General features: G+C 48.8%; 1 protein-coding gene across 1 annotated transcript; it reads right to left on the reverse strand.

The window, feature by feature from the left end:
• Window positions 1-2188: 2188 nt before the first annotated feature.
• On the reverse strand, window positions 2189-10081 carry LOC134475664 (uncharacterized). The gene is made up of 2 exons (XM_063246825.1): window positions 9520-10081; window positions 2189-4130 (listed from the first exon to the last, which is right to left on the reverse strand). The coding sequence occupies exon 2, from the start codon at window positions 4061-4063 to the stop codon at window positions 2189-2191; it is 1875 nt and encodes a 624-aa protein (XP_063102895.1). The 5' UTR covers window positions 4064-4130; window positions 9520-10081.
• Between the last annotated feature and the right edge of the window lie 792 nt (window positions 10082-10873).

Raw genomic sequence — 10873 nt, forward strand, 5'->3', positions numbered from 1 at the left:
GTTTGCAGAAGATGTTTGCTCTAACTAAAGCCAAAATAGATTTACCTCAGGCATATAATAATCAAGATCTGAGAAATTCAAAACAAGAGCAGAATATTAAAAGCTGTCACAGAAAAGAAATAGATCACCTATGAAGGAAAATCCATCAGAATCATGCAGACTTCTCAACACAAACCATCAAATGAAGAAGAGCTTGGAGTGAAGTATTCCAAACTCTGAAAGAAAATAACCTCCAACCCAGATTGATGAACCCTGCAAAACTGGGTTCAAAATTAATGGAGAAACAAGATGCTTCCACAAAAAAGGAACTGGAGGAGTTCATGACCACCCTAACCAACCCTACAGAAAACACTGAAGGACATTCTAGAGAGAAAGAGAAAAAAGACCATGGTTTCAGGAACAGTGGCAGAGGGGCTCACTGAACAGGTCAGACAGTGGAATGATGGAGAAAAGTAGACAACCAGTGGCAGAAAAATAGCATAGCAGAGATGAGGAAGAGAAGATTAGCCATAATCACTAACATAGATGGCCTCGATACACCAATAAAAGCAACACAAGGGCCTGGGAATTTAGCTCAGCAGCATAAGCACCTGCCTTGCAAGCGTGCAGTCGTGAGTTTGATCCCTGGTACCAGTAAAAAATAAATAAATAAATAAATAAATAAATAAATAAAATACATATATAAAATAAACACAGGCAGAGTAGATCTGGAGATAGGGTCATCAATATGCTTTATATAAGAAATGTATTTAACCCAAAAGGAAGTTTATAGATGGACAGCCAAGATTAGAAAACAATGTTCTATGCAACAGGAAACCAGAAAAAAGTTGGGTAGCTCACCCATCAGCTACAGAATGGTTAGAAAGCATTACACTTTCATAAGATGGAAAATTAATCAACTATAAAGAAAGAAAACCTTGAGGCTTTTGTAGGTAAATGGATACAACTTGAGATTATGCTCAGGGGTAAAAAGATTCAGAATTACTTAGGTGAATAGCAGGTTGCCTTACAAATATAAAAACTAAAGGAGTTAGTAGGATACTGTCGGTGTCGATCCCGGCCGGCAGGAAAAAACACACGACACGAGTAGTCGGCGGATAGCCTCTGATTTATTTTCTCTCTCCGTATGCCCTGTTCCGGGATCTCGGATCCCGCCTGAGGGAAGCCTCCTCTGGTCCGTTCCCTACGGCTCCTTGTGTGCTTCTCTCAGCAGTCCCTCTTCTTGGTGTGTGTTCTCGCCCCAGGGGTGGTGTCAGCATATATATGGACACATCGACCAATCACATCAAAGTAGGCAAGACGAGCTGATTGGCCAGCGTCAGCTGTTGCTGGGCAGACTAGCTTACAGGGCGTGTTGTTTACTAGCTAGGGAGCAGGAAATGGGCGCCATCTTGGCATACTCGATGGGAGGGGTAATCTAGCTCAGGCTTCACTCCTCACCACAGGCCTCATATCACTCGGTCGACGGGAGGGGCAATCTAGCTCAGGCTTCACTCCTCACCACAGGCCTCATATCACTCGGTCGAGCTCCCAACATCTCCCCCTTCTTTATTTATTAAGATAGTGTGGTCTGTGGGTCCATGTGAGGTGTCTGGGAGTGGGCCTATTTCGCAGGCCGAGGCATGAGAGAATGTAGAGGTCTATACCCTGCTGTGCATCACCTTGTCTCGTACATATCCTTGCGCCAGGACCATGCTCAAGGTGAGTGGTTCATTTTTTCGCAGGGCCAGGCTTTTGTGAACCGAACCTGGATGCATATAGACATTCATTCCTGCCTTCCCCTCAACCCTCGAGGCGGATGGCACTGCAGTACCCTTGGTCTCGCATCTCAATGCCATAACTCTCACTCCCTAGAGGACCCTCGGAGTAGAGCCTGTCTTAGGTTGATCAGGAGAACTTCTCCCGTCTTACCCGTCGTTGGCTTGCCCACTCAACTCTTAAAGCTTATATCTTGGGGGAGACACGGAGGGGTCAGCCGAGTGACATTTGAGGAACCGCGTAATCACTAATTACCAACCATAATCCCCGTTCACTACAATCACTAATTACTATTTTCTAATTATCAATGGGAACACGCCTTAAGCGTGGGGTCCTTCTAGTCTAAGTTCGCAGCCGCGACGGGGAAGGAGACGTACGTAATAATACTAGAACATCCGTAAGAATAATGGCGAGGGCAGCCACGTACTGGTTAAAGGAGCCGTGCCTTTCTAGCCTGAGCCCAGAAAACGCTAGGTGTGGAATCCCCTTGACTCTGGGCCAGCAACATCATCAATGTCATATGTGTCTTTTGGGTCGCCCTTATCGACCGCAGGCACCTAAGAGTCACGAGAGTGACAATCACAAGAGCAAGAATGATCCCATACGCAAGAAGTGACGAAGGTTTGAAGAAGGAGCCTATCTGGCTTAGGACATCATCAAAAAAGGAGGCTGTAAGTATAGGCACCTCTATCTGATCTAGCTGCCGGATAGTCATATCCAGGCGCACGCTAGCGTTCCAAAAGGAAGAATTATAGGTGGTGAGAACATAATCCTGAAATTGCCTGTAAGCCGAACGGTTGACCTGGATGGGGGTAACGCACAACTGGGTGAATGCCCATCTGGCGTCACATAAATTGTTAGCCACCTCCCAGAGTCCCTGGACTTCCTGAGCGATTAGGTCGATCTGCTGCTGTAACGCCATTATGGCGTTGTGCTGGAGGAGGTTGACTTCTTGTTGCTCCCTCAGCGCCAGGGAGGTGGTGTCCGTAAGATTGGTAAAGGCCTGAGCCGTCAGCGTAGACTGGGTCAGAGCAACGGCAGCCGTCACAGCCGTCGCAGTCAGAGTCACGAACAGTGCTGTCAGGGCCGCTGTGATCCCAAAATCTCTCTTACGTCTGAGCATGGGTAGTTGGTCCTGCTGATAGACGGGATGAACCCAAACAGATTCGTTAAAGGGAACCCACATCAGTGGGGGTCGAAGAGCCAACATAGCATACGGGAAAGACCCATTCCAGCAGTTCCCTGTAAAGCATGGTTGGTTACTGCACTTAAAGGAGATGTCAGCAGAGAATACCCATAAGTAGGGCGGTTTTACGCATGCAGCCTCAGAATTAAGGGTGACATTGGTGGTTCCATTAGAGGCAGAAGCGTTAATAGCGAGCATGGGTCTTAAGTCCATGCAGGCTCCGGTGGAGAGGCACAACCAATTTTCATTAAGGGGGAAGGGGAAGCTTATTGCCCACTTGTTGTTCACTCTCAGGTAGGACTCCCACCAGGTCAACGCGAATATGTTGTTACTACCGGATGGAGGAGAGAACCGGGACCACCAAGACATGTTTAGATGAGTCACTCCCACGCCGTCGACAGTACAGGGCTGCCATGAAAGTTGTGACAGGTCCACCATCTGTCTTTTTCGGCTTGGGGACACACGGTATGGGCATGTGGGGAAATCGGGACGGGTGTGCATGGCTGCTCGGGGTTTGCAGGTTGAGTTAAAAGTGATGACTCCGCCGCTAAGTGTGCCAGCTTTAAAACATCCAGGCGAATGCAGGGATGGGACAGACAACCTCACCGTCAGGGAGGTATTGTACCATTTTACAAGGAGGGGCAGGAAGCTAACGCAGGATCCCCGGTGACACGAGGGGTTACTATTAGTGGAAAAAATGACCACGTCATTGGTGATGGGAAGGTCAAAACGTATGGGTCTGATGGTTAACGGTATATCTGGTATGCAAGGCAATCTGGCGGAGCAGTTTTTTGCATACAACTTTGGGAGAGAGGGGGCTGTGGTGGAGATAGCGGCTAGCGCTGGCGGATGATGTATTGCTGCCCACACCAAGTCTGCTCCTATTTCAGTAGTGGTGGTGAGCATCAAAACCAGAAGGAAGGGGGCTGCCGGAAGGCGGCGTGGCCTAGCCACTCTGGCTGCACCGTACCCTAAAAGAGAGCCAATTACTATCGAGAGCATAATCATTACTGTGTCCCATAAGTCATACGGTATTCCTCGGTCGAGCAGCAATATCCTGGTCGGACCGATCTTGATTAGGCTGTCCGCTGCCGTTGAGTTTTGGAATGTCTCCTGCATTATGTTTCGTTGGATTCGCCACACGCGTCAGCCGTTCTGGGACCCACAATGGTTCTCGTCCTGGTTCCTGCGGGAAAACACAAACCGCACCTCGGTTCCAGCTAACTACTGGATCCGGGCCCATCCATTGTCCCGTCAGGACATCTTTCCATTTCACCCATCCCCTATTGCCAGGAGATGGATTACAATGTTCCATGGCCGGGGAGTGATTGTTGTTATTCAGGTTCAGAAAATTGTATGTGAACAGTGCCATGGAGAGCCGTGCCTTTGGGGGCAGGCCCTGACTTATTCCCCCTTTTTGTTTTTGTAGAATATCTTTAAGGCTCCTATGAGCCCTTTCAATAATTCCTTGACCTTGGGGATTGTATGGGATGCCATGTTTTAATTGTACCCCCATTTTTTCACAGAACTCATTAAAGGCTCTGCTTGTATAAGCTGGTCCATTATCAGTTTTTAATATTTTTGGTTTGTCCCATGCGGCCCAAGCTGTCAGGCAATGATTGATTACATGAGACACCTTTTCGCCAGTTTCAGCAGTCGCAAATATAATATGAGAGCAGGTGTCCGTAGAGACATGAACATATTTAAGAGATCCGAATTCTATCATATGTGTGACATCCATTTGCCAAGTGTCGCCAGGAATCAATCCCCTGGGGTTAACTCCCGTTGATACGACGGGTGTGTATGTGGCGCAAGAGCCGCATAACCGTACGATGTCCCGCGCGTCAGCCCTGGAAATGTGGTACTGGTTGGCTAACGTCCTGGCGTTGACATGAAATCTGTCATGAAACAGACGGGCTTGTTCTATTGAAGATAACATATTGAGTATCCACAACGGGCGAGTGGCCACGTCAGCTGCCGCATTGCCCTGTACCATGGGCCCTGGCAGGCGCGTATGTGCTCTTATGTGAGTGATGTATATTTTGTTGTGTCTATTTATCAGCAGAGTCTGGATAGACAAAAACAAATTAGTCACTTTGGAGGTTGGCTTAATCGGGCCCGCAGTCTCAAGGACCTGCATGGCATTAACAACGTATTTTGAATCAGAAACAATATTAAGGGCCCCTGGGAACTTCTCGAGGACGGTTTGTACAATTTGTAACTCTACCACCTGTGGTTGATCTGGTTCAAATTGTATGCTGATCGGAGGCATACCTGAGACCACATAAGCCCCTATCCCGGTTTTTGACCCGTCCGTATAGATCGTTGTTGCAGGAGTAAGTGGTGTGGACGCGGTGATTTTTGGAAATATCACCGGATGTTGAGTAACAAACTGTAGTATGGGGTCCCTGGGGAACTGGTTGTCTATCTCCCCAAGAAAAACACATCTCAGGATGGCCCACGTATCTATACAAGCAGTCAGGATTTTTATTTGAGAAGCGGTATAAGGTACCCGAATAGCATGGGGTGCAGAGCCAAAATGTTGGATAGCCCTGCCATGTGCCTCCAAGGCCAGGGAAGCGACCGTTTCCGGATAATGTTCGATAATCTTGGCAGGTGAGACCTTAGGGTGCACCCACAAAAGTGGTCCCTTTTGCCAAATCACTGCCGTAGGTTGAGAAACGGTCTGCAACAAGCAGACCTCAAAAGGCTGTTCTGAGTCAATTCTCCGCAATGCAGCTGTACTTAGGGCTTCCTCTATCTTTCTCAGAGCAACTCTGGCTTCCGGGGTGAACTCCCTGGGGGAGGCAATATCCGGGTCTCCTTTCAGGAGGTCGAACAGGGGCTTTAAGTCCGAGTTAGGGATGTGTAAATAAGGTCTGATCCAGTTTATATCTCCCAGTAGCTTTTGCATGTCATTCAAGGTCCTTAGGCTATCTGTTCTGATGGTTACCTTTTGTGGAGAAATCGATGTGGGGGAGACTTTGGTGCCCAGGTAGGTCACTATGTCTCCTCCCTGAATCTTGTCAGGGGCAATATGTAAATTTGCCTTTCTCAGGGCCCTGACCAATTGGCCAAGCATATCCTCCAACTCAGTCACATCTTTTGCACTGATTAGCAAATCATCCATGTAATGAATACATCTAATTTTGGGGAAGGCTTCACGCAAGGGGGCCAGTAGAAAATCAAGATACATCTGACACATGGTGGGACTGTTGGCCATACCCTGGGGTAATGTAACCCACTCGTATCTCTGATCAGGACTTTCTTGGTTAATGGTGGGTAGGGTAAAGGCGAATCTGTGGGTGTCCTCTGGATGCAGGGGGATTGAGAAAAAACAGTCTCTAAGATCTATGGCATAGACTGGCCAGGACCGAGGGATGGCTGAGAGGGCTGGTAGTCCCCTCTGGATCGCCCCCAGGGGCTGCATCTGTGAGTTGACAGCCCTCAGATCATGGAGCAGCCTCCACTTGCCTGATTTCTTCCTGATAACAAAGACAGGGGTATTCCAAGGGGAGGTTGACGGCTTTACGTGTCCCGCCTGAAACTGGGTTTTGACTATCTCAGTTAATGCTAAAAGCTTCTCCTTGGGTAAGGGCCACTGAGGCACCCAAACTGGATTTTGAGATTTCCAGGTGATCTTAATTGGAGCGGGCAGGAGAAGTTTCTCAGTGACCCCTAGGAAAAACCCAACCCGTGTCTACCTTCCCTTTTTTCTACAGGTACGGGGGATGTCCGGCCCTGCAGGGCTGCGCCCAGGCCCTTGCCGGGGACATATCCCTGATTTTTGAGTATCCCTTTGGCTTGGGGAGAGCAGGTGGATGTAAGAGTGACATCCATCTGGGTGAGAACGTCTCTTCCCCACAAGGATACTGGCAGCTGCAAGACAAAAGGTTGAAAATGTCCTCGGTGACCTTCCTCATCACCCCAAGGCAGGGTCACGGCACTAACCTGGGGGGCAGCCACTATCCCCAATCCTTGGAGTGTGTTGTCAGCTGTGTTGGTAGGCCAACTAGGGGGCCAGTCTTTCTTGGAGACGATGGAACGGTCTGCCCCTGTATCTAGGAGTCCTGTTATCTTTTTTCCGTTAATCCTGAGCGATAGCATGGGCCTTTTATCAAGAGTCATATGAAGCCCTTCAAAAATTTCCTTAGAGGAGCCAAGTCCCTGACCCCCTCTAACCCGTTGACCGGACCGGGGTCTCTCATGGAGACTGGGGAACAGTAAAAGTTGTGCTATCTTATCCCCTTCATCAATTACTATGGTCCCTATATGAGATTGTACCATGATTTTGATGTTTCCTAAATAATCTGGGTCTACAACTCCAGGGATCACGGTAAGGCCCCGGAGGGCTGTGGAGGACTGTCCAATCACTAAACCAACTAGCTTGTCGGGTAGTGGTCCTTTGGAGGTGGTTTCAACCACCTGAACGCCCATATCGGGTGTTAATAGGAGTCTGGAGGCGACACAGAGGTCCACGCCTGCTGGCCCGGGGGTGGCCCCTGTGGGGGGGTGCCATCTTGTGTTGTCCTGTCTAGGGAGTGGGGGCCCGTCCGTAAGGAGGGCCCCCTCTGGCCGTTTTTTGGCTCCGTAGTCTCCCTGCCACTAATACGGTTCCCCTGGGCATCAAAAATAGATCTGCAATCTTTTGCTTTGTGAGAACCTTTACCGCACCTTTCGCAGGTTCCCGTTCGTCTGTCTGATTCCTGTCTCTTGGATATAAACTCCCCCTGTCCGGTCTTGGGGCAGTTTTTCCTTATATGGCTGGGATCCCCACACTGGAAACATCCCCTGGGCTTACCAGGGTGATTGGTCTTCTGAGGCCCTGTCTGTTGTAAGGCGGCGGCTAAAAGGGCAGCCACGCCTGAGTTGGATAATGGCCCCCCTATTTCTCTACAAATTTTAATCCACGCCTCTATGTTTTTACCTTTATGGGGTGCTATGGCTGCCCTGCAGTCCTTGGTGCACTGTTCGAAGATTAACTGTTTAATAAGAGGAGCAGCAGCACTCGGATCTGAAAAGAGTCTGTCAGCTGCCTCCTGCATTCTGGCCACAAAATCCACAAAAGGTTCTGTGTTGCCCTGAACAATTTTAGAGAGGCATTGTGAGGCCACCCCTGTGTTGTTTACCTGCTTCCAGGCGCGGATGCCTATGTTATGTATCTGTTCATACACATTTGGAGGGAATCTAGTTTGATCTTGAGCGTACTGACCCTTACCCATAAGCATATCCTCATTTTGCCCCCTATGGCCCCTAGCCGCATTTTTTTCAGCCTGTTCGGCGGCAAACTCAGTATACCAGGCGCGCCAATCCAGAAAAGCCCCGGGGGCCAGGCAGGCTTTAGCCAGTTGGGTCCAATCACTGGGCGTCAGAAAGCCACCGGCAGACAAATTCTCCAACATAGTTATAGTGTAAGGAGCAGTAGGGCCAAATGTGGCAACCGCATTTTTAAGCTCCTTAATTTGCTTGATCTCCAGTGGTTCCCAGTAATTGGGTCCTTGGCCTTGCGCTAGGAGCACCGGATAAAGCCCACATTGTTCATATTCATTCGCCCCTTGAGGAATCTGTTCCATTCTAAATGTCCATCTACGAAAATACCTTCCCTGGGACCTTGGCATTTTTTCACAGGGTGGTGCCTCCCCATGAGATGTCTGTCCCTCCCTATCACAAAATTGTATCTCTTTGTAACATGGCCGACCAGTCTTTGGGGCACAAGATGGCGGGTCGCCAGGCAGACAAGATGGTGGCCCTACATGTGACAACGGTCCAGGCCACTCCCTCCATGGGGGGGGTGACGGAGGATGGCCCCAGGCCGCCATCTCACCACAGGAACCGGTGTTTGGGACCTCCCAGGGTGGCGCGGAAGGCTCTACGGCTTTCCGTTGGGGAGTGCTCAGGAGTTTCCTTCCCTTCTCTAGGTCTGTCTGCATCTTGACTAGGTCTCTACGTAAAGCTGCAAAGGGATTAGGGGGGTCACTTGCCTCATTGTCCTCGCCTTCCGAGGTATCTGAGCCCGAGGAATCCGAGGCAGGGGGTACCTCTCTCTTGCCTCGCTCTCGCGAGCGCCTCCGCACGCTCCCTGCGACGGACCCCTCTCGGGAGGACTCCGAACGGGCCCCTTCAAAAGCTCGGCGGGCCTGAGAGAGCCCATCTGCGCTATCCTTAGCCCCATTCCTCTCCCCTTTGAGGCATGAATGAATCATCTCCCAGAGCGGCCGAACCGAAAGTGGGAGTCGGCGCTCCTCTTCTGCTCTTTCTAAATCCTTACCTAATTTCTCCCAGCAAGGTAGGGACAAGTGCCCCGTCGGCAGGAACCAGGGTGCCGCCTCATCTACTTGTTGGAGAAACTCCGTAAGTGTCTTGGAGCTCATTGATATACCTGAAATCTTGAGCAGGTCTTTCACCGCTCTTACCAGTGACTTGGAACTCTTAGTGGGTAAGTTGCCCATGCCTGTCACTGAGGAGTCCGTTCTCACCGTGTGAGGCTAACCTGCCACATACACGTGAGCTTGAGGGGAGTCTAAAAAGCCCTGTAGGTGCGCGCCACCCAGAGCCCAGGTTTATCCCCTACTCACCTGTCCTGCAGAGCAATACTGGAGCGTCGTCCGCCTCGCCTCGGGGGTGATCAGTTCCCCGTACGGGCCACCAAATGTCGGTGTCGATCCCGGCCGGCAGGAAAAAACACACGACACGAGTAGTCGGCGGATAGCCTCTGATTTATTTTCTCTCTCCGTATGCCCTGTTCCGGGATCTCGGATCCCGCCTGAGGGAAGCCTCCTCTGGTCCGTTCCCTACGGCTCCTTGTGTGCTTCTCTCAGCAGTCCCTCTTCTTGGTGTGTGTTCTCGCCCCAGGGGTGGTGTCAGCATATATATGGACACATCGACCAATCACATCAAAGTAGGCAAGACGAGCTGATTGGCCAGCGTCAGCTGTTGCTGGGCAGACTAGCTTACAGGGCGTGTTGTTTACTAGCTAGGGAGCAGGAAATGGGCGCCATCTTGGCATACTCGATGGGAGGGGTAATCTAGCTCAGGCTTCACTCCTCACCACAGGCCTCATATCACTCGGTCGACGGGAGGGGCAATCTAGCTCAGGCTTCACTCCTCACCACAGGCCTCATATCACTCGGTCGAGCTCCCAACAGGATACAAAATGCAGAATATACCACGTGAAAGCGAAAGGGGAGGAATTGTTTAAAAAGAGAAGGAAATGGCCACTGTTAATCTGTTATGATTTGAAACCCATATTGTTTTCATCATTGTGTTTAGTTTGGTGTTATTGTTTCAGTTTGTCTAGTTGTATTAGATCTGATGGATGGACAGCTATTCCAAAGATAGCAGAATATATTATGGTAACCTGTTTTGATTTCCTATTGACTTGATTTGAAAACATGTATTGCTTGCACTGTTTTATTTTTTTGACTGATTTTATTCTATTCTGTTTTGTTTGATAGTGTCAAGTCTGTTGGTATACGCAAGTAAGATACACTATGATACCCATTGTGGTTTGACTATTATCTTCTTTTGAAGTCCTATAATGTCTCCAATGTTGTTTTTGTATTTGTTTTGTTCTGTACTGATTTGTTCAACTTTATTATGCCTGGTGATATGGGCAGTTCTTTTGAAGATAACAAGAGGCATTATGGTAGGCATTGTTGATCTCATTGTATTTTGTTTTTAATCATGTACTATGTTCATACTTTTGTATTATTGACTCTATTTTGTTTTGTCTCATTCAGTTTTATTCTCTTCAAAATACAAAAATAAAATGCATGATCAGTATTACTTTAAAAAGGCAAAAATCAAGGCATCTGTGGAAAAATGGGTATACTTAGAAAAACTAATGTTAAATGAAAGAAATGAATCACATATGTTTAAATATCAAATGGGATCTCTCATTTGAGTAAAGAAATGCACAAAGAGAGAGAA

This window comes from Cavia porcellus, unplaced genomic scaffold (assembly GCF_034190915.1).
Source record: "Cavia porcellus strain 051 isolate PalLab524CR breed Dunkin Hartley unplaced genomic scaffold, mCavPor4.1 scaffold_4, whole genome shotgun sequence".
NCBI lineage: Eukaryota > Metazoa > Chordata > Mammalia > Rodentia > Caviidae > Cavia > Cavia porcellus.